Source organism: Cibotium barometz, chromosome 9 (assembly GCF_041138505.1).
Source record: "Cibotium barometz isolate CiBa-2024 chromosome 9, ASM4113850v1, whole genome shotgun sequence".
NCBI classification, from domain to species: Eukaryota; Viridiplantae; Streptophyta; class Polypodiopsida; order Cyatheales; family Cibotiaceae; genus Cibotium; species Cibotium barometz.
In genome coordinates, this window is record NC_141054.1 from 34869832 (window position 1) to 34893717 (window position 23886).

Genomic DNA, 23886 nt, shown 5'->3' on the forward strand with positions numbered 1-23886 from the left:
CAAAGAGCTTACTTGGCACCAGGCTACGAAGGCTCCATCGGATTTGAATCAAAGATGGCGTAGACAAGTATCGGATATGTTAAGGAAACCCTACCTTAACGTGTGTTAGAAAATTGCCTATCCGTCGAGCTCAAGCATGGCTTAAGAGCTCCACTATAGCCACTCGTCACATCACCGCCATTCTCCCGCTCGTTGTCACACTAAGGTGGTTGCTCTAATCCTACGGGTGATGCAAGCTCTCTCGCAAAGATCGTGTGGGATATCTGTAAAAGAGGATTGCATTCGCTAGCCTAATCACTCAAGAAAGAGAGAGAGAGAGAGAGAGAGGAAGTAAGAGAGAAGCACGAGAGAGCAAGTGATTAGCATTTAGATCCTAACCCTAAGCACACCACACATGCTAGATTAGAGTTGCAAGAGAGATGTAGAGAGAACACTCCACTTCTATTGTACAAATGGGAGAATGAGTTACAAACAAGAGAAATTAGCTTTTATAGTTCCAAGCCTTTTCCCACTAGGCCGCCCCCAACAGTAAGTGATCCGAGGTGCCCAAAACATACACCTAACCTGAGCCCTAGCCAAGATCAAGAGCTTGATCACACAAAACTATAAATCTAGACAAGATCAAAGATCAAGCTACAAGAGAAAAACCTATAGAGAAGAGAAATTTGTACTCGTTAACATGGAGTACACATATGTGCAACCTTATATGCAAGAAGGACACCATGGAAGCTTGCAAGAAGCAAGAAGATGTGTTATCTTGATTGGTAAAATGATTGATACCTCATTAGGCTCATAGTTCTCTTTTATACTTGAGTCCTCATTACACACTACATTATTGTTGTCCACCCTTATGGTCTTGGCCCTTAGCTCCATGTCCATATCCATTATTAATTTCCCATGGCCTTCGGCCCATATAAGCATATACAAATCAAGAGTAACCACATTACAGTGTGAACCATAACATAAAGATAAGCATATATACTATAAGAAAAAGTACTAAAATATACAAGATTAGTCCATGGTATGATATGAGCTGGTGCTATAACTATGCCATAACTCTAGTAAACCAAAGAGGTTGCCTATAAACAACTGGTGGCATATCAATAATCATAATCTCACCAACCATGCCGCTAGCTTAAATGCAGAGCTGTCATTCTAGCGTGGCATCCATGTCTGCACTAGTTAAGCTCGATATCTCAACATATCTTAATGAGGTTCAATGTCATGCACCCAGGCAATCTCATTGGTTGGTAGTCAAGAGAATTCTTATGCACCTCAAAGGGATAGTTAATTATCAATTGGTTTATGCATCTAACTCTCCTATAAAATTGTTTGCATATACAGATACTAATTGGGTAGGTAGTATTGTGAAGATAGAAAGTCTACCTCATGCTATTGTTTTGTTCACTTGGAAGAAGCATGATCAATCGGTCAAGCAAGAAGCGATCCATAGGTGCACAAATGTAACTTGTGAAATTATATGGTTGAGAAGAATGCTCGCTCGCAAATACTCATATTCACATTAAAGGATTAAAGGACCTACTAAAGTGTTTTGTGATAATCCTTCCAACATATATCTTGCCAACAACCCAGTTTTGCATGCCAAGACAAAGCATATTAAGATACACTACCACTTCAGCTATGGATGCTTGGTTATTTATTTTACTTAACAAAAGCTTGTAATATCTTCACAAAACCCCTCATCCATGACAAGTTTATCATGCTTAGGAAGAAGATACACTACCACTTCAGCTTTGGATGCTTGGTTATTTACTTGACAAAAAAGCTTGTAATATCTTCACAAAACCCCTCATCCATGACAAGTTCATCATGCTTAGGAAGAAGCTTAGTGTGTTATGTACTCGAGGGGTTGTACTTAAGGGAGAGTGTTTAGTTTCACTAGAGAGTTGCATTAGACTAGTATATTAGGCATATGTTAGGAGATTTGAATAAGGTCCAATTATGTCCCAATTGGTTTTACATTAGTTTACATATTCGCCATGGAAATATTCTACCACCATCTCAATCAAAGGAAGGGAAGTCCTATTTTCCAATTTGTTATAAAACTGCATAACATTTTATTTTCCAAATCGGTGTGAGTCTGGCTCTAAGAAAAATTAAAAAGTTGTAGAGGATAATGATATTGGCCTTTTAAGTCTCATTGGCACCAACATCGAGCTATTAACTCTGCAATCATCCCCAATCGTGTAGTAATCTTAGATAGAATTGGCTCCAATCAATTGTATGGAGAATGGTCAATTAGAAAAATTATGGGAGTTTATTCATGACTTTGTGAACTGGGATTGAGTTAAGTCTCCCTGGTGTGAGCTTCGTTCACAATTGCTGCATTTGCCTCTTCACAATAATATTGTGTTTTATCTTTTCTGCAATTTGGGTCCTCTCAATCTTGTTCATTATTCTGGCAATTATTCAATTTGTACTTGTTCATTTCAATAATTAATTCATCTGATTAGCTTTGCTTGCTTCCAAAAAATTAATCATGTCCCACACAAAAATCACATAAGCTTCTTCTTCTTTTAGTGTAACTAAAAGCTCTCATGCATCTATTTTTTTCAATAGGATGTCCCCTTAAGAGGTGTTAGAGAGAGAGAGAGAGAGAGAGAGAGAGAGAGAGAGAGAGATTTCAAGGAATGGAGTGCTAAGTTCATCTTTAATGCACAATCAAAATTTGCTAGAGAAGAAAAAAAAGTTAGAACTTAGAAAGAATTGAATCTATCCCAAACTTTATCTACTTTGCTAACACCACCTTGTGTGTGTTTAGCAAATTACTGTTTTTATCCAAAGACTTCATACCAAAACAAAGTTTAATTTCTTCATTAAATACTGATACATCAATATGTAGCAAATTACAACTTGTTTTTTGCTGGTTACACCTACCTTTTATACCTATGAATGAAGCATGACCAAAATGTTTTTTTTAATTGGCAAACCTCTTAAATTTGGAAAATATTTGCAAATTCTACAATTGAATTTAAGGTTGAAAATTTCCTTAATTTTGGCTGGTTTTAGTTATAAATACCTTCAAACTAGTAAGAAATACCTCCAATCTTTGGAGACAGGTTTTTCACCAGCTTCATGAAAGCCTTTTTATCCATACTGATGGAAAAAATACTATTCCATGGAAGACACTCCACTGGCAAACGCATTGACTTAAATTACTACAACAATCTTCTTGACTTTTCAAAGCAACAAAATGTTTCAATAGTAAAAGAAGAGATCAGTTAATTCGATAGTTGGCGGATGCTGTGTGTTTGAAGCAGTAACTACCACAAACTTCACTTTTTTTCAATCAGTCTCCTGAGAGCATACTGTGCGCGTGTGCGTGTGCGTGTGCGTGTGCGCACATACATATATATATTCGTGATAGACGATATGGGGTCGAGCAGAGTTCTATCTCTGGCACCTGCATTGACAGTTGCGCGTGCGCGTGCGCATGTGCGTGTGCGTACATATATATTCATGATCGACGATATGGGATCAAGCAGAGTTCTATCTCTGGCACCTGCATTACAGTTGACCCCTTATTACCAACTGGCTCACATGGTTGTGTAGAAGAATACTATTACAATGGAATTTGACAATAATTACAAATTTGATCATTGACCTTACATCTGAGAGTCCGAAATTGTAGTCTCCCACTGCCTTTTGAGCTATCATTTCGTGGACAAAGATGAGTACCCAGAGTTACACATGGCAAAAGAACAAGGAACTCCAATGGTGAAGTGTTTCAAGTATGTTAACCCCCGCTAATCTCCATTTTTCTCTCGATGTGAGGCAGTTTGTCACTAGCTACACATGTAGGCATCATAAATTTGCCTGTATACTTGGCCATTAATGAGGAAGACAAAAATCAGTGCCAGGACACTTCTCCTTTAACAAGGAAATCAGCCATGGAATCTCTCTTGCAATACTAAGGCTAGAAAAGAAACATTGGAACAGGCTTCAGGTAAAGGGGGTCATTTAAGTGCCATGATAGAATCCTCATGGTTAAAGCGTTCTCTCTCTCTTTCTCTCTCATATTCATGTATACTCTACAGACTATAATGCTTAATAGCATACTCCAGAGCTTGCTGGCTTGGACCCAATATTTCTTTCACTTTCTGTCCGTTCTTGTATATCTTGAATGTTGGAACAAAGCTGACACTCTCCGTCTTAGCGATATGAGGGTTTTCATCCACATCCACCTGCAAAACGTAATGTAGTGCCAATCAGCTTCAGCCCAAATCCAACTCAAGGAAACAAAAGCACACATTCTTGGTGTCATATTAAGAGTATTATGCACAATATATCACAGATTTCCAGCTTATCACCGGCAGTCTGTTTAGGGTTCCTAACTTAAGTAGTGGAAACTAAATACGAGGGTTGTGCTCATTGTGGGACTCAACTCAGGACCTTACGGCACGAGGTCACGACAGCCTTGCTGATCAGGTGCAATCAACAAAATCCATTGGAACCACACTCAAGCCTACCATTTAATTCTGAAGGCCACCCTCCAACATTGATGACGGATTTTATCTTTCACCCTCTGATCACCTCACCTGGTTTTTTCTATATTTCAGGATTTTATCTTTCACCCTCTGACCACCTCACCTGGTCTTTTCTATATTTCATACTTAGGAACAGTAATGTCAGTATTCCTGGTTCACACAAAGTAATCCTTTCCATTAACTGCTTGAGTGCATTACGTTAAAAAAAGAATGCGAACAGTTAACCATGTAGCTACCTTCACAAAATGTACACAAGGATATCGCTTGCACAGCTGGTCTACAAAGGGAGAGATCTGGCGACAGCGATCACCCCACCTAGTGATGAACTGTACCACAGACAATCCTGGCACCAACAGTAGACCAAATGTCAAGAGAAGCACACAAGTCAGCATGCTTGCTTACATTATCATTCAGAGAACTGAAAGCTAATAGTTCAGTTCTCCACCTGGAGAAGTGACCACCTCTCTCAACTGATCTTTATCAAAAACCTCTTCCACATCTCCACCAAATTTCATCTTGTAGATCTCCTCTCCTCTAGCCTTCTTGATTGCAACCTGTACATCAAAAAAACCACGTGCGACTTCCATATCACCTGGCATTTCCCTTCTCAAGACCTCGTAGTCCCTGAGAGCATCCTCCCACCGCTCCAGCTGCAAGCATACATCCTTAAGAGTAGTCAACAACAGGGCAGGAGGTTAAGAACTGGTGTCTCAACCCGTAAAACTTCAACAATCAACGTTTTAAGATTGTTTTACGGTTTAAGAGCTGGTGCCTCAACCCGTAAACCTTCAATAATCAATGTGTTTGGTTAAGATTAACATAGGGACATGTCAAAAACAAGAGTGACTTGAAAACCTGGACGCAATGGATACACCAAGGAAAGACGTAGATAATACACAGGTGAGGGAGGTTAGAGAAAATGCAGGCAGGCCAACCAATGTCCCCACCTTACCCATATGCACATAGTGTCACGTGCATCCTACACTTGGAAGATGCTGTGGACATACTACACCTACACAAGTGCAAGGCCTTAAGGCAGGACACCAGACATTTTGTGAGCCCTTGTCCGGGGATGAGTCACCAGTGTACCGCCACGCACTCATTTGTAACCCTCTTGAGTGATGTAATGATATTATGGCATCCCCGGCACTTATTAGGCCATTTGGTCAGGTGTCCGACACCTGGTCCTTTGTCTAAATCAACCTCTCGTTTGTGTACAAACCCATGTATTTGGTATTAATGACACCACACCTAGGAGGGGGTTTGTACTAAGGTCTTTTAGTGGTTGGTAGAAAGCCCATTGGCCACCCAAAAAAGGGGCCATGGGTATGCTTTGCATAGGCGATGTCGGCGATTGCAGAATCTCTCACCAAGGAAATTTCCCCTGCCATTCAGACTTTAAAGACTGCCAAGGAAATGTGGTCAAAGCTTGCAGGAATGTTTGATCGAGACTCAACAATGCGAGCAGTAACCCTTCTCGGCCAGTTGTTTTCCATCAAGTTTGAAACCGGGACCTCTATGCAGTCACTTCTAATGAAGGCAAAGGTTATCCATGATCAGTTATCGGCTATGAATAGTGCATTAACTAGTACCCAGTTAGCTGCCTTGGTTCTTACGAAGTTGCCTGAGGAATACGAGATGGTCTCGAGGGCATTACGCTTACAAGTCACGAAGGAAAAGCTGGAATTTGATGATCTCAGCTCTTTTCTCATTGAGGAGGAAGCAGTGCTCATTTCCCAAGGCAAGATTCACGTTCCAAAGGATGTAGAATCGGCACATGCTGCATCGGAATCTAATAAGAAGTCCAGGAGCCGTTGTTATAAGTGCGGAAAGCGAGGGCATTTGGCTCGGGATTGCAAATCCAAAGCTAAAGCTCAAGGCTCGACGAATGACAAAGGCAAAGGCAAAGCTGACGAGGATGACAGTGACAGTGATTCTAAGAGGGATGCTACGGCGTCTGCCGGTGTGGCGAGGACTTCACTGGCACATACTCCAGCATTCTAGCTTGGTGGATGGATGCTACCACGTGCTTCAGCCAGAGAGAGGCATGTGAGTGGCAGAGAGGGGCAGTCTGTGCTCCCGTTTTGGTGATTTGGACCCGTGTGTCGGAGTTCAAGGCACATGCATCTGGCATGGAACAGCTTGACAAATCTATGGACGTGATGTGTTCGTAGTTCATTGGTAGTAGACTATGGATGGGATGAGTTCCTAGTTCATTGTCAGAGAATTTTGGGCGTCATGTGTCGACAGTTCAAGGTTCAGAGGATTTTTTGAACGTGATGTGTTCGCAGTTCAACGAATGGAGGATCATGAATGTGGAGTTGTCTGCAATTCATTATTCTATGTGGCAGCTGAAGCTCAAGATGGCATTCCTTGAGGAGACAGGTTGTTTGGTGCATTTTCCGAGGTGTATTCAGTATCCGGCCGGTACTGAGGTGTCCATGGTTGCATCGACATCAACTTGGCTTGTTCATCTATGCCCACTATGAGCTACAGAGAGGGTGTTAAATATAGTATCTCAAAGTGGGGTGGTAGTCGGCCATTTCACTTGTGAGGGTATATATACCCATGCCCACCCATTGTATTATTCACCTATTAATTGCTAAAGAAAGCTGTTCGCCAATCTCTCTCTCTCTCTGTGCGCCAACTTCTCTCTCTACGTGCGTATGAGTGTGGCTTCCGCATGCACAGTTCCCACACAAAGAACTTACATACACTAGCGGTTGTTCACACACATTGGAATCGCTTTATTTAAAGCCTAAACTACACACACTAGAGTGCTAGTTTACACAACCACCTAGCGCTTGTTTATTCCCACATTAAGCACTATTAGCACTTAACATCCCGCCCCCCCATAGTGATAATGTGGCTAGAAAGCCCACTCATCCTGGACTATGTTTGCTTTTTCATCTGCCTGCTCCTTCTTGTCGTGGGAGTTAGAAGTAGCAGAGTTTCAAGTTTGCAACGTCTTCGTCAACTTTCGACTTTGCAAGTCTCTTCTGGCACTCTTCAATGTAGTGCCCTAGCTTGTGGCAGTAATGGCACTGTCCTTTCTTCTTCTTGATGTCACCCTATGACAAGTCCACTTTGCCTTTGTCCCTAGAGAAGAAGGCTTGGTCTCCTATGCTTGCATCACCCCTGGATATGTTCTTCCTTGTTTGGTCCTCATGAAGAAGTAATCCAACCAGCTCCCCAAAGGATATAGGACTGTCTCCTCCTCTCATAGAGAGATTCAAAGAAGTGTGAAAACTCTGATAGAACTCAAGTAAGGAATTAAGAATGGTGGTGACCAATTTCCAATTATCAACCACCTCATGTATATTCAGCAGCTTTTCTTTTAGGTCTGTTATCTTGGTAAGGTGATTTGATGAAATCACCCTCACCTCATGGTCAAGTTATCTAGCTCTCACATCTAGTACATGACTCCTGCTTCATTACATTACAAGACTGGAACATGGTCTCGAAGACCACCCAAGCAACCCTTGTTGAGCTACTGGATCAAATGTGAGGAATAATGGATCGCTTGATTGAAGAGCGACGATCATGGTCATTGCGTAGGCATCATGAACATCCCACTGTCTTTGATCTTTAGCAAGTGGAGGCGGCTGTGCTAAGTACCTGCCACCACTTGAGCTGTAGTTTGGGACCCCCTTGCTATTGTGATTAATGTTGCCAAAGAGGTAGTGGTTGCTACTGTTGACTCTATACATCGTGTTACCACTTACCGGAATTCTGTGTTTTTAATAAACAGTCGCTACCCCCGATACGTGCCGCTTTGCAAAATGAGGCTCTTGCCTCGTAACAAACTCCCACAACCCCTTGGCTATCAAAAGACTCTTCATCATGAAGCTCCACAATGAGTAGTTGGGACCGTCATGACGATCTTCGGCTATCATGAATCCACTAAACCTAGAAAGGTCAAAAAGTGGTGCTCTTTGCAACATCCTCACAGAGAGAGATTTCCCAAAGCAAAATGAGGTGCAATGGACAAGAAAGCCCTTCTTGGATGAGAACTTTATTGCACTCAAAGATCAAAGCCATGAAACACGAGAAAACGGGAGCGTGCACACACAACACCATGATATGACGAGTTAAAAGATGTGATCACCTAAGTATACCAAAAAACAATATGTATACTTGAATGAGCAAAACAAAGCTCCAAGGTATGTGCACAAGAACTGGAGTGAGTATGGATGCCAATCCAAATAGAACTCTTTGTGAGAAAGCCCCAAAACAAAAAAACCAATACCTCAATGATGAACAAGATCTTGGGCAGCTAATGACGAGGCAAATTGGCGCTGCCAAGGAGCGTGGAGTGCTGTCGTGTGGTCCGTCGGTACTGGGTGGAGCAGCCGGGTCTATCACGAGGTCAGTCAAAACTAGGCAGAGCTGCTGCAAATTCAGCCAGTGCTCGGTGGAGCCGTTGGTGGTGGTGTCTCTCTGTACTAGTGCCGCCAACAAAACGGGTGGCACACTTTGGCTAGTTAGACGTCAGCGGTGCACTGTCCACTAGCTCCGTCGCAAACAGCGGGGCAAGCAAGCAGTCAGCTCTGGGCGGGGAGCCAACTGGCTCTAGGGCAGTGGCAAATGGTGGCGAAAATTGGCAGAGGCAAATTGGTGTGCGCAAAGATGGCTCTGATACCAGATGTTGGGTATTAGGGTTTAATCACCAGGTTGAACAAGAGTGATTAGCAAGAGGGCACGAGACAAACCAAAAGATTAGACATACTTAATCATTATCATAATGGTCTTTTTATAGGAGAGACCCCCTTTTATACAAGGTGAATACATATGCTACCACCACATATGCCACATGTCAACAAACTATGATGCTAGATGTCACTTTGCCACACATCATTGCTTACATAAGATCCTTTTAAGAGGTTGTTCCCAACAAGGAACTTACACACACTAGCAATTGTGCTCACAAACATTGGAACCACTTTATTTAAAGCCTAAACTTACACACACTAGTTCACACAACCTACCTTGCACTTGTCTATTCCTACATTAATCACTAATAATATTTAACATTGAGAGCCTTTCATGTTGAGTTTAGGCATGTGCTTGGAGAGAGTGGGTAGTTTAGGCATTGCTCGAAGAGAGTGGACAACCAACAAACTTAAGGGCTCCCGCGACATACCATGAGCACAAGAACCATCCACATCATCATCAAGAAAGCGTCCCATTCTAGGGGTTTGCTTTTCCATTTATTGTAATTTACATTCATATCAATGCATAGTAGATTATGTCAAATCTCTCTTGGGAGTGTGGTGTCAAATCTCTCTCTTGGGAGGGTGGTGGTGGCCAACAATAGTCTGTTGGCCGCCATGTGGCACATTACCTCTTGCTCGGTTTTTCGCCGATCATGCTTTAGACAAACTCAGAGATTGAATCGAAACTCTCTCGTCACGTGGTGACGGATGCCCTGCACGGTGCTTGGCACATGCTCATGCAGCCTTGAGCCCGGGCCTTGTCCGGTGTACATCCAATGAGTGATCAAAGTCATGCACGTCCCTGTACAAGACAAAGCCGTGCCCATCCCGTCCTCAACCCTCTTGTGTGGATGTAAAGTCGTTCATGGCATCCAAAGCACTTACTAGGCCATTTGGTCGGGTGTCAAAGGGCTGGCTTGTGGCAGCCCTTAATACTCCAACGCAAGCACCAAGGCGCCATGTGTGGGGCGCCCATGCCATATGCAAAAAGGGATTTTTCAGCCCACAACCAGCCTATGACCTAGTCGACCAGCTCCTCCCCCCTGTATAAAGGTCATTTTCAGCCTAGACCATCTCATACCGTGCACACAAAGGTGTTGATACTGCTGGTGACTTCTAGCAGGCCATAATTCCCAAATGCAAGCACAAAAGAGGTCTAGTTCAGTCCAGCCCAGCATTGAAGTTCAAAACAGGCAGACTGTGGGAGTGAAAAACAAGCACAAAGCTGTCCAGCAGATGCAGCACAAGGTGGCCAGCATTCGCCCCCCCTTCTCCTGCAATCTGCAAATCATCAGTCAGCACAAACAGGGTATTCAGCCCTGGCGTCCCCTGCGGCAATAGAAGCAAATACACCTATGGGTGGGGGGCCTTCTCAGGGTTACTGGGACCCAATTCTGTGCTCTCTCTCTCTCTCTCTCTCTCTCTCTCTCTCTCTCTCTCTCAAATTCTCTTTTGATATCTCCGCATAAACAAGTAAAAGGTTCCTCTGAGCTTCCACATGTAAAAACCACTAGCCACATTTTCCCAGGCATTAGATTTGTTCTGCAAAGTGAGGTCTAGCTATTGAGTAAAACAATTTCACCAACTAGCTAGCTGCCTCTACATACATACATACATATATATATATATATATAAACACGCTACACCTCCACAAGGTCATCTGTGACACCTGAATCCCTGGACTTCACACTTTCAACTCCAACATTAATCAATGCTAGAATGCAAACACTTCATCATATAAGAAGGATCACTGTGATAAAAAGCTCATGGAGATGCTAACCTTTGTGCTGCAATTGGCCCTCCTCATGAGAGCTTTGATGTAACTGGGTTGTGCAATCAATGCAGCATCGCAATCTTCTATCGCCTTCTCCCATTGGCCAAGCTTCGATCTGCAAGCGGCCCTATTACAAAGCAGGACTGCATTGGTTGGATCACTTTCTAGCCCTTCACCATACACAGCACAAGCCTCGAAGAACCTCCCTGCATTGAACAACTCATTCCCTGATGTCCGTGTTTGACTCACTGCCCGAGCCTTCCTTAGCAACCCAACTGCTTCTGGATTGCGAGGATCAATCTTTGCAGCAGACTCCGCAGCTACTATTGCACCCTCGAACCTGCACAACCATAATGTTTTAAATGCTACTGCTTGCAATAAAATCAAAGCTATTCTCCCCTAGATTATTCTACTCTGCAATACAAAAAAAACCATATATACAATCACTTCACACAAAGCCAACTGCCATCTGTTATGATTAGAAGGTCAATTTGATCATTGTATAAGCTCATAGATTAGCAATCCTCATCATGGATTGAATAACAAGGTTCTAGGATTTTCTTAAAATAAACACATGCAAGGGATGTTGTGCAACTGCATGGAAAGAAAGACCTTTGCTTGGGTTCATATACTCACATTGAATAAAGTAATGTTCATTCGTGGAACTTGCACATTTTCTCTTTATGCTAATCTTTGATTAAATTTTTAATCATCTTTCATCTCTTGCATAATCTCTCCCATAATTCCTTCTAATTTCTTCATTGATCCTGGTTAATCCATGCTCAAATTACATCAATGGTATCAGAATACGTCCTAGATTATATTTAGCTTTGCCACGAGCTCAGAGAGTCGATTCAGTGTCTTCAAATCAAAAAATATATATTCCCTTCCAGGGGCATACGCAACCACCGGTTGAACTCTCCGTCACAAGCAATCATGGCGCTCCCAGATCGCAGCGGCCAAAAATCAAATCGACAATTGAGTTTTTTTTTTTTTTACTGGTATTAAGGTCAAACCAGGTTTACATGCATTTTTCTAAGGGGCTAGTCACGCGCTGAAATGTTTGCTAGGTTTCGGTCACATGTTGAAGTGTTTTGTTGGGTCATGTACAGCCCTATTTCAGTGGTTATGTGTTAATCTTTGACGTTTGCACTACGGATAACAAGGCAAGTCTAGTTGAAAAATTTAATGGCCCAGGATTCCACACCTCGGTTAATGAATGCAAAATGGTTGCTTGGGATTTAAAGAATGAGAAAGCTCTTGGAAGTGATTTTATCCATCATGTCGATTTAAGTAAAACTGCATCAAATGTATGGCAAGATATTGAAGCCATCTTTGGTGCAAAGGTGAAAAATGCCAAATTTTCCTTAAGTAAGAACTCTATGGTCTTTTCCTTCAGTGAGAACTCTATGGTCAAATTTTGTTTTCGATTAATTAATTAAACTGTTGAGAGTAAACCTTGGAACAAAAGAATTAAGGCTGGGATCATAAACCTTAGGTGATGTATGTGAAAAATGTGAAAATCTAGTGCCTTCTAGATTCCATATATATGGAGTGTCTTTAATTAAAGCCAACAACCCCAAGCGGGAGGCTAAATTATTAAGTTGAAATCTCTTATGAGTCACTTGCAGGTTAACAAGCAGTGATGAACTTCCACCCTGACTCGATGAGTGAAGGGATTGCTAGGATTAGAAGGTCACTTTTATCATTGCGTAGGCTCATAGATTAGCAATCCTCATCATGGGTTTAAGAAATAGGTTTAGGATAAGGATCTAGGTTAAATCTAGAAGTGGTAGTTTTCTTAAAATAAACACATGCAAGTGATGTCGTGAATGTAAAAAGTGGAGTGCATGTAAAGGAAGTCTATATGTATTCTTGGAGCTTGCACATTCCCGCTTTATGCTAATCTTTGATTACGTTTTTAGTCATCTTTCATCTCCTGCATAATCTCTCCCATAATGCCTTCTAATTTCTTCATTAATCCTAGTTAATCGATGCTCAAATTGCATCACCATGCCATGGTTGGGACTCAATTTGATGAAGGAAGCGATGGTCAAACAACAAGTAAAATATTGACTTAGGCAAACTGACGTTCTTTTGTATTTCAACCCACTTCTACCTCTATTTAACTTACCTTCCAAGAGACATCTCGATATGGGCTCGCAACATATGCAAAAAGGAGTCAGATGGTGCCACCCCTGGCTTGCGTAAGGAGCTCTCCAGCTTTTGGGCTTCTGCACACACTGCTTCTGCTTCCTCTGGTCTGTGCAGCTTCAGCAAGGCCTCAGATTTGTAGCCAAGAACCTGAATACAGGACTGATCCAACTTTATCCAAAATCCAAAGGCAAGTCTCTTTTCAAGGCTAATCAATTGCGAGTTTAATGTTCACAAGTCAAAAACTACCAATACCTGGGTCTGTATACAGAGTGCAAAGCCACAATACCTGAGGTGCAGAATCAGCACCAGCACCAACTGCAGCATTGCTCTCCTGCAACACACATCTCCAATCACCCACTTTTCTTGCCTCGATGCACCTTGAGATGTGCCTCTCAACAGCCTGAAGGGATTGCACATCTCTAGCATCGGCCTGCTGCCCGGCAGCTTGGAAGTGTCTCTTGGCACTCTCAATAAGACCTAGTCTGCACACGAGACAATCCATATTCAGCAAATCCCCCAACAGCTCGGCACCAGGACGCTACCAGTTCAGAAGCCAGTACCCCAAACAACCCTAGATTAGAAACTGGAAAGCTACTCCAAGCAACTGCTGCGAACAGCTGTAACAAGCAATCATGTACACTCCAAATTCACCTACAAAGCAACCCATATGGGCAATAAGGGGAACAAGAGGAGAAAAACGGCATTTGTCTTACCTGAGATAGAGATGTGCTGACCTCTGGTGAGCCCGGGAGTATTGAGGATCTAGCCTGATAGCCTCTTCACATTCATGCACAGCTTCTCCCAACCTGCCCAATCCAGTGAGAGCTGCTGCTCTATTACTCCTGTAAGGGGCATGGTTTGGACACATAGCAATGGACTTGTCGTACAAGGCCACAGCTTCTGCGAAATGTCCCTTCTTGTACTGCTCATTGCCCGCGTTTTTAATGTCCTCCGGATCATCCAACTCACACCCATTTCCATTGCCTTCTCCCAGTTTTCTATTCGTTTTCAAAACACCTCCATGGCTAAAAATGTTGCCATTGGACGCATTGGAATTCCGGTTACCAGAGCACAAGTTACCCAAATTGCCATTCAAAGAACCTTCCACACAGACTCTAGGTGTAGAGAATCCTCTCACATTCGCATTGCAGTTGGGGAGCACCATATCATCTGACTTCTTTGTGGGGTAATCCCCCGACGTGAGGGGGTCATTGCAGCTGGCCTTGCTGGCTGAAATCTTTGCATGGCTGTTGCCACCACCGAATATATTGCCCATACCTCTTAAGCTCGCAGTAGTGGGACAGTCTTTACCGTTCAAGATACTACCAGTGGAAAGCCGTCTCCCTCCATCTTTGGCAGTGGGACTTCCAACACTGGAACCTGAAGAATCTGCAGAACCATAGCCACCGGTAGAAGATCTTCTCCATACATCTTTGGCCATGGGGCTTCCTCCGTCAGAGCTCCCACCATTGGAAAATGAGGATCTCCTGCCTCCATCTTTAGCAGTGGGGCTCCCTCCAATGGAAAATGAAGAGTCTGCAGATCCATGGCTACCCACAGAGGACCACCTTCCACCGTCCTTAAAAGCTGTCGGGCTGCTACCACCAATGCAGGATGAGGAATCAGCAGAGCTGTATCCCCCTACTTTCAGACTACCCACAATAAGACCTCCATTTGGGGGCTCTTTCAAGTTGCCCACATTTAACCTGCACTTAGCAGCAATCTGCTCTCCTGACTTATAAAGCCTAGTGCCACATTCCAAGTTGGCTCCATTCAATCTCCCCTTATTTGTCTGCTCAGCTGACTTGTGGATTCTAATGCAATTATTAACCTGCTCATTAGAGTTCTGACTTTTTAGCATGCCATTGCAGTTTTTAGCAACAGCCAACTCTCCTAATTTTCTCTGAGTTCGAGGGGTTTCAGTAGCAGCGCCACTGCTAGGCACCAATGCAGCATCTGAGGACGGAGACTTGGCTTCCCCATCAATGGGTTGAGAACTGGAGGATTCAAGTCCTCTTGCATTGATGATGGAGCCTTCTGTTTCTTTTCTCAAAGGGTTGATCACATTGCTTACCTTTTTTGAAATAGTGGCATCTTTTGATGTGGGCAACAATTTGCTCTCCTTTTCCATGTTTTTTCCATTTCCGTGGTAGGAATAGCTGCTGCCATGGGGCAGATCCACTGACTGAGGAAGAAGCTCTCCACCACCCTTAAAGTTCTTCTGAGGCACATCATCAGGGCCAGCAGCAGCAGTGTAGCTCCCATTTCTCAAGGACTTTGGTTCATGGCTTGGATCTACTTTCGGCAAAGCAACATTCTTGGGTGTGTCCTCACGGAAACTCCCCCCTAAAAGAGAGGGTCTACTATCTGAGGTGGGCTCCTTCCGGAAACTCTCTGATGGGCGGTCATAGCCACCAGAAGTGGCATTGTACCTGGACCAATGTGGGTACTTGTCTACATCCCTGTTGGGACTGTAGAGTTTGCTGTGGAGAACACCTACATACATATCCATGGCACTGGGGTGCTTTCTCCCGTCTGCATGGCATTGAGCCATGTCTTAGTGACTGAAAAGAATTCTAGCAATAAGCCTAGACTTAGCCTCTATAGTTATGTGTGCTCTAAACCCAGGTCCATGGAGCTGTAAGAAAGAGGTAGCTTGCAGCCCAATGTGCCTTACCACCACATGTGCAGGGGAGAGGGGAGAGTAACCGTAGAGATGAGAAGATAAACGGGGCCAAATGCAGGGGAGAGTAACCGTAGAGATGAGAAGATAAACGGGGCCAAATTAGCAATGCGGGTTGTCAAACCAGCCCATCACTGATGAGCAGTGGCTTTCTGAACTTGCCCAAATTGTAGAAAACAAGCTTGTTGAAGATGGGCAAGCTGGGCATGCCAAGAGGCTGCGGAAAAGAAAACTGGTGAGATGCAAGAAGACCCCTCGTCATCGAGAGAGGGGAATAGCAGCAGAGAAGGGAGTTGGGAAGCTGCATTGTGCACAGCAATGGAGCCGGTTAAGAAGAGCGATTGGGGGTTTGGCGGGGGGGGGGGGGGGGGGGGGGAGGAAGGGATGGGATCGACTAACTAGCAAGTCAAGAGTAGCTTGCTAGAGACTCGAGCAGTGGAGATTTAAACGCTGCTTGACAGGAAAGCTGCAGGGAAGGGGTGAGTGTGTGTTTGTACTGTGTGTGGGGGGGGTAGTGTCAGAGGGAGGAGGTGGGAGTTGGCCCAATCATGAAGCCAGGTGGAAGGAGGGTTTGGAAAGTTCAAAGGGCAACAAAAAAGCAAAGGACGCTTGCAAAAATTGAAGGAACCAAAAACGCAAAGGAAAGCCAAGCTAGTGCATGGCCATGGCTATGGCGATGTGACGGAGGGAGGGGTTTAAAAGAAGAGAAAAAGTGGGTTTTGCCGAAGAGGGAAGACGGCGGGAGAGATGGAAAAGAAAACGTTGTTTATTTTCTTTCCTTCCCCTGGCCAGCTCCCCTCAGAGCTGGCCACCATAGCCACGAGCTCAAAAGGTCCTCTACCTCTGCTCCTCCCGCAGACCTCCAAAACCGACCAAACGCCGGTCAAACCGGTTTCCCGCCCCATACAACACCATGCATACATGACATCACCCTACAGCCCATCCTGCATGGTGCAGTGGTGCACCCATCCCATCTGCATGCCCATTTGCATGTGACCGCCAGCTGTTCCCCTCAACTCTGCCCATGTGCAGCGGTTTGCCGGATCCCGGCGTTAAGTCATATGGCCGGGCGAATGCCGGCCATGTTACGCTCCTCCTTTTCCTTCTGCCAGCCTCCACGTGTCCTTTTGACGCCTGTCAGCTCCTGCCGCCGCCTCCATGCCCCACCAGACCTCCACCGTGGCTCTAGCGCCAGCATGGCGGCGGCACACCCGCCCATGGCCCATGGCTTCACATTTAGCGAGTAAAATCTCTTGCATTTGGGCGCCCGCTGGCCATTTGGGCCAATGGCCTTTTTGTTATTTTTGTTGTTTCAAGTCACGAGTTCCTCATTTACTTGTCCAAGTAAATAGACAAAGGCCAACACATTAGAAAAGATACTCTGGCTACAAAAATTGTCCCACTCACATGTGAAGGTGATTTCAAAACCTCACAAGGTCCAACTCTGTGTCACTTTTAAAGCAAATCAAAAATGGAAACATGCTTAAAACTCCTAGAATATATGCCTTCTTTTGCATTGATGGAGTATAGCATGTGTCGTTTTTAATGGAACCTCTCATTTTATTGGCCCCTCTACCTTGCATGATCTACAGGTCTGGATTCACTAGGCAAGAAAATTAAAAAAGCTTCCTACCTTGAAAGTCCGGACATATACCTCATACGAGACTTAAACTCGCACCATTGGGTAAACATAATGACACAATATTGTTCTCCTTATATCTTAGTTGTGTGAACTAGGGAAGCGGACCCCAACAAACCTCAGAGGGCCACATGTAGGTGTTTTCGCTTAGAGTTGTATGAAACGTAGCTTGAGCCCCTTGGACATGGAGGATCCATACTTTAATGCATGTTCTCGCTTGAGCAATATGAAGTATGGAGTTCTTTGTCCATTTGTTTTTATCAATTAGATACATATTCAAGCCATTCTTCTTTACCGTGTGGTATTTGTTAAGAGAGTCTTTTTTTATCAATTAGGTGCACTATTCAAGCCATTCTTCTTTGCCATGTGGTATTTGTTAGAGAGGGCTTACACCATGGTCTGCAAATAATAAATATTCAAGTTGTAAAGCCATATGAAGCTTGAGTGTTATTCCTTGCTTAGTCTTAGCATGCACCCAAAAATTGTATTGATTTACCTTAGTTAGGCTTTCACTTTTTTAAACAAAGTTATGAGCTTTTTTTGTTAACAACGTTTCTTCATTCAGAAATGTCTACATTTTAATTTTTGTGTTGATTTTCTTGCCATTAGTCTCAAAATCTCCTACTTCAAAGAAATGTAAGGCTAGTAGCAAAATGTATATAATGTTAGTAGGATAAAATCGGGCTAGGTCATCATCAGTCCACTGCTCTCACTCCCCACATACTTATCCTCGTGTATATCTAAGTGCATGCCAACATGAGGTGAGAATTCCATTTGAAATAGAATTTGGGCTTAAACGTGTGGTTCCAACCAAGAATAACCTTTGGCTTATACAATAGGCCATTCCTTACATCGTTTGTGGCTCCCAAAAGTGTTCCCCCATAACATTCATTAAGTTTGAGCCTTTTCAACTAGCTCACAAGAAAGGCATTATGAGATTAGACATGCAATGGAAGATCAATCTTGTATGCTACCCCATTATAGAAGCAAATGACTTTGTGGTGACCACACTAGCAGTAATTAAATTTAGGGAGCTAGGTTATACACTGACTAAGACTAAGTCTCCTTTGTGAAATTTTTCATGCCTCTTCTTCTTGTTTGTTATTTCTGCCATTTTTAATTTGCTCCTCTTCAAGAGTCTCTTTGCCACCTGAATTCTTTGCTACCTCTGTATTGTTTGCATGTGCAAGTTGTGTACCTCTTTTCCTAAAGCCGACTCAAATGGTGTGAATCCCATTACATTGTGAAATGAGTTATTATAGTTACTTAAACAATTTATGCCACACTTGGCAAACCATTGGCTAAAAGAAGTGTTTTCGTAAATATTTCAACAACATTTTCTATCTTGTGTCCCTGACTAGCTTGTAGTCATGCATTTCCCACAATAACATCTTTTTTATCTTCGCCATCTGTATACAATAAGAGCTAATTTTTTTACTCAAACAAGCCAATTGTTATCTTACCAATTTGCAAGTATGTGATTATTCTCTACGTTGTTGCATCATAAAATGTATCCAAAACTTGCTGTTTGATCTTCGCCACATGTATACAATAAGAGCCAATTTTTTGCTTAAACAAGCCAATTGTTATCTTACCAATTTGCAAGTATGTGATTATTCTCAGCATTGTTATCTTACCAATTTGCAAGTATGTGATTATTCTCAGCATTGTTGCATCATAAAAAGTATCCAAAACTTGCTATTTGCCACACTAATGGCATTCGCATCTCCCTAGTTTGGGCACTATTCCAAGTCAGAAATCCTACCATCGACCTCATTTCGTTTGTCAATTTGGGTTGTGCATGAAAAAAATACCATCAACCTCAATTTATTGTTAGTTTGGGTTGTGTATTAAAAAATTTTAAGAGAGAAGCTATCTTTGTACACCTTTTATATGTTTTCCTTGCACATAATGTTTCTAGTTTCACCAATACGTGATTGACAACTTTTCCATTTCATCTGTTGTTAATCTTTGTAAACTTCATGGATTCATAAGCTATGAGATGTCTATTTTATGGCACTCCCCCGGTCTTTGTTCTATATTTTAAAACTTCATGGATTCGTAAGCTACAAAGTGTCCATTTTACATTGGCATTTCATGGATTCATAAGCTACAAGGAGTCCATTTTTTGCATAGGTGCTCCCCCAATGCTTTATCTCATACATATACATGAATTTAAATATCTTTATCAAATTTTGGTAACTTTACATATGGCCGCTTTCATTTTCTCAAAAGTTGATTGTTCTCTTTGCATCCAAGGGCTTCCTACTCTTGGTTATTTATGTGTACCCGTGGGAGACAGCAATCTTATTGGAGTTCTACATAATTGTGTAAAGCCGACAAAATTTCACTTCTCTCACATTTCCTAGCATTTTCACTCCACATTGCAGGTATCCCAGGTATCCTACCATGATCCATCTTTGTGCACAAAGGGGTTGAGGCATGCAACAACTAAGCCTGGCATGCTTGTTGCCTCCTTAATTCACATCCCATAAGAGACCTTTGTATTTCAAATGCATCACAGTGATTCCAACACAACCACAATTCCAGAAGAAAAATGTATCTTACACCACCACACTCTCCCTGTATATATTCCTTAGCATGGGGAGGCATACCCCCAAAGGACCAAGACTTTGGATATAAATTATAGACCGACTCTTGAGTTGAGGCACCACGTCTAAGATTATCTATAACAAATCCTCAAAAAAAAAGCATGCAAAACTATTATTTTTGGCTCGTTAACAAAGAGGACTTGTAACTTGAGCTAAATCATACTTAATTCTAACATGTCAAATAAGTTATGTGCAAAAACATGATGTTGTAGAATTTTTCATGATTATTGTAGGCATGCCATATCACACAATGTCATTTCTAAATTGTGGATTATACATCCATCTTAGAACACTTATTGCTTAAAATTTTCATTACAATTTAAGTATATCCATCTTGGGACAAAAACTATAATCTCGTCGAGGAAAAGAAATAAGTCCTCACACAACAAGCATATTATATCCACACGTTAATATCGATGTATCATAAAAAGGTAATCCTAACAACATCATATGAATGCATCTTTAATATCGTGCATTGAAATTTATCTTAAATAAAACTTATGTTCCTTTACACTACAATAATCATGCAAGTTTGCAGTGCAATGCTTTACAAAACACTGATATAAACATTAATATATAAGCACTACTATAAGCATTGATATAGGTGCTGAAATATGTATTACTATAAACTGTTACTATAATACTCTATTATAATACTTCTTGTAAAAAATTATGTACTTTGTAAAAAATTAAAGAATGTGGCAATTTCTCTTATGTGTAAGTGTATTATATCCATACGTTAATATTGGTGTATCATAAAAAGGTAATCCTAACATTATATGAATGCATCCTTAATATCGTGCATTGAAATTTATCTTGAATTAAACTTATGTTCCTTTACACTACAATAATCATGAAAGTTTGCAATGCAATGCTTTACAAAACACTGATATAAACATTAATATATAAGCACTACTATAAGCATTAATTTAGGTGCTAAAATGTGTACTACTATAAACTATTACTATAATACTCTATTATAATGCTTCTTGTGAAAAATTATGTACTTTGCGAAAAAATAAAGAATGTGGCAATTTCTCTTATGTGTAGCATAAATAAGTACCCAAAAACACAAATTTAGAGTAAATTTTAGTAACCATAACAAGTCCACCTAAGACCCATTCACAAGTGTCTACAAGTACTTGTCTTCTCAAAGGACCTAACTCATGTTTGGAAAGGTTCATTCCCAGCTAAAATCCATTCCAAAGCACCCATGAGTAGTTTTTTTTACCCTAAGGACTACGTAGACCCCAAGAAAACCTTAAAGATATATTTTCCACCCTTTGAAACCCATGTGACTGATTATGAGCAAAGGTAATCTTACATAAGATCTAATTTTGAGCACCCAAGGACTACCTAGTCCCCAAGAAACCCTTAAAAGTATATATTCCACCTTGAGAACCCATGTGACTGATTATGAGTAAATATGAACTTACATATGATCCAATTTTGAGCATTTTTCCCACCCCCAAGGACTGCATCTATGTTCCAGCCTCTAATGACAAATTTCACCTAAGAACAATTTCTTAACATTCATGATTACTTTAAAACCCAAAGGATTGCTTAGACCCCATGATAGTACCATTAAGAATCCATTTCTCAACCTTAAATGCCCATTTGACTAACTTTGGCTAAGGAAAAGTACACCTTAGACATATTTAATTTGAGTAATTGTGAGTACTTTTCCAACCCCAAGGACTATCTAGACCTTACCGCCGATAAGCTTAAGAGTCTATTGCCCACCCTCCAATATCTATTTGAGTACACCTATGACCCATTTTGAAGCATTTGTCAATACCTTGATATCCAAGACCAAGGACCTTAAGACACACTCAAGTACCCAATATTGACCCTTATATTCCCATTTGACTCACTATGCCACTTAAGGTCCTTTTTTTAGCATAAGGACTACCTTTCCAAGCCCAAGCACTACCCAAACCTCTAGACACCCTTAAAACCCTATTTTTAATCCTCTAATACTCATTTTTGACTTAAATTTTTAAGCATTTGCGAGTACTTGTTTTTACCCCAACGACACTTGGACACCCTTAAGAACATGTTCACCATCCTTTAATACCAATTTCACTCGCTTTTGGTAATAACAAGGTACCTATGACCAATTTCACTCGCTTTTGGTAATAACAAGGTACCTATGACCAATTTCCAACTGTTTCCAAGTACTTTCCAATCATAAGGACCATCTAGTTCTCATGACACCCTTAAGGAGCTTTTCCCCACACTCCAATATCTATTTGTCTCACTCTTAGGAAGGACAAGCCCACTTAGATCCATTTTGGAGCATGCGTGATTACTTTTCCCTCCATATCAAGCCGGCCTCTACATTCATTATCTGACGTTTCATCATATTTGTTGAATGAAACCCTCCCTTGATGTGCTTTAATGGGGTTTTTATTTATTTTAACTAATGCATTAGATAAGGAATAATGCATAAGAGCTTGTACAAAATCCCTTATGCATTAGGTTTATGCATAAGGGCTTAAACATAAGCCCTTATGCAGGTTTATACATAAGGGCTTATGTTTAAGCCTTATGCATAATGCAAAGGTCAATGCATAAGAGCTTATACAAAGTCTTATGCGTTAGGCCTAATGCATAAGAGCTTATGCATAAGCTCTTATTGTAGAGACATATGCACGAGGTCTTAAACATATACCCTAGATCATAGGTATATGCTCTTATTGTAGAGACCGTATACATTAGATCTTATGTAGTATGAGCTTTTATTTTAGGGACCATATGCATTAGGTTTAATGCGTGAGGACTTATGTAGAATCCCTTATACTTTAGATCTAATGAGCCACATGCATTTTTTTAATAATTCACATTAGGTTTTGCAATGTAGGAAGACAAAGGACACCATAATAATGGTGATAATCATGAGGACAACTCTTCAAGGGCATTTATAATGATGATAATTATTGCAAGGATGACCGATGGCCTTGTGTTGATATTTTTTAAACTCAAAATCATGTTTGTGGATATTTTTTGGATTAAAAAATCTTGTAAATGCATCAATAGGCCAAGTTGTATTTTTGTATTTGGGTTTTTAAAAGCAAAATAGACTAGCCTTTGTGTCTCAATTATGTGTAATATTTTTGTATAGTTTTAATATAATTATGATTTAAATGGAATTACGAACATGGGGTTGATTAGAGCAAACATCCCGATTTGCCTTTTTTTTATAGGTTGAAATTGTACTAAGATAAGCATTTTTATAAGCATACACAACAATTTTCCTTTTTCCTTATTAAAGTATTACTACTATAAGTGTTGAAAAATGTCATTTATTGTGGTGTTATAGTTTTTTTTAGCACATAGTTTTCATTACCATGTATATGCACAAATAATCTAAACCCTTAATATATATGCCATGTATATGCACAAATAATCTAAACCCTTAATATATATGCCATGTATATGCACAAATAATCTAAACCCTTAATATATATGACATGTATATGCACAAATAATCTAAACCCTTAATATATATGCCATGTATATGCACAAATAATCTAAACCCTTAATATATATGACATATATATGCACAAATAATCTAAACCTTTCTTAGGCACAAAGAATCTAAAACTTAATATATTTGGGCTCAAGCCATCTTGATTATGTCCATGTCCCTCCTTGCTCCATGTAGCAAGGTCATCCCCCATGCAAGTGATCGTCCTTGTCAATGACAATCTCTCTCTCTCTCTCTCTCTCTCTCTCTCTCTCTCTCTCTCTCTCTCTCTCTCTCTCTCTCTCTCTCTAGCAAAGGATTTATAAAAC

At 41.4% G+C, this 23886-nt stretch overlaps 1 protein-coding gene across 5 annotated transcripts; it reads right to left on the reverse strand.

Moving 5' to 3' along the window:
• Window positions 1-3198: 3198 nt before the first annotated feature.
• Window positions 3199-16909, reverse strand: LOC147635515 (inactive TPR repeat-containing thioredoxin TTL3-like). 5 transcript variants are annotated; one of them, XR_015266663.1, is made up of 8 exons: window positions 13868-16909; window positions 13441-13636; window positions 13132-13301; window positions 11004-11337; window positions 4954-5158; window positions 4745-4851; window positions 3631-4205; window positions 3199-3523 (listed from the first exon to the last, which is right to left on the reverse strand). XR_015266663.1 is itself a non-coding variant. In XM_086802822.1 (7 exons), the coding sequence occupies exons 1-7, from the start codon at window positions 15706-15708 to the stop codon at window positions 4053-4055; spliced, it is 3006 nt and encodes a 1001-aa protein (XP_086658948.1). In that variant the 5' UTR covers window positions 15709-16903; the 3' UTR covers window positions 3569-4052. The 5 variants fall into 5 exon arrangements, 3 of the variants coding, with proteins under 3 accessions (XP_086658948.1, XP_086658947.1, XP_086658949.1); XR_015266662.1 differs by having other exon boundaries at window positions 4954-5173; window positions 13868-16903; XM_086802822.1 differs by lacking the exon at window positions 3199-3523 and having other exon boundaries at window positions 3569-4205; window positions 13868-16903.
• Window positions 16910-23886: the final 6977 nt, after the last annotated feature.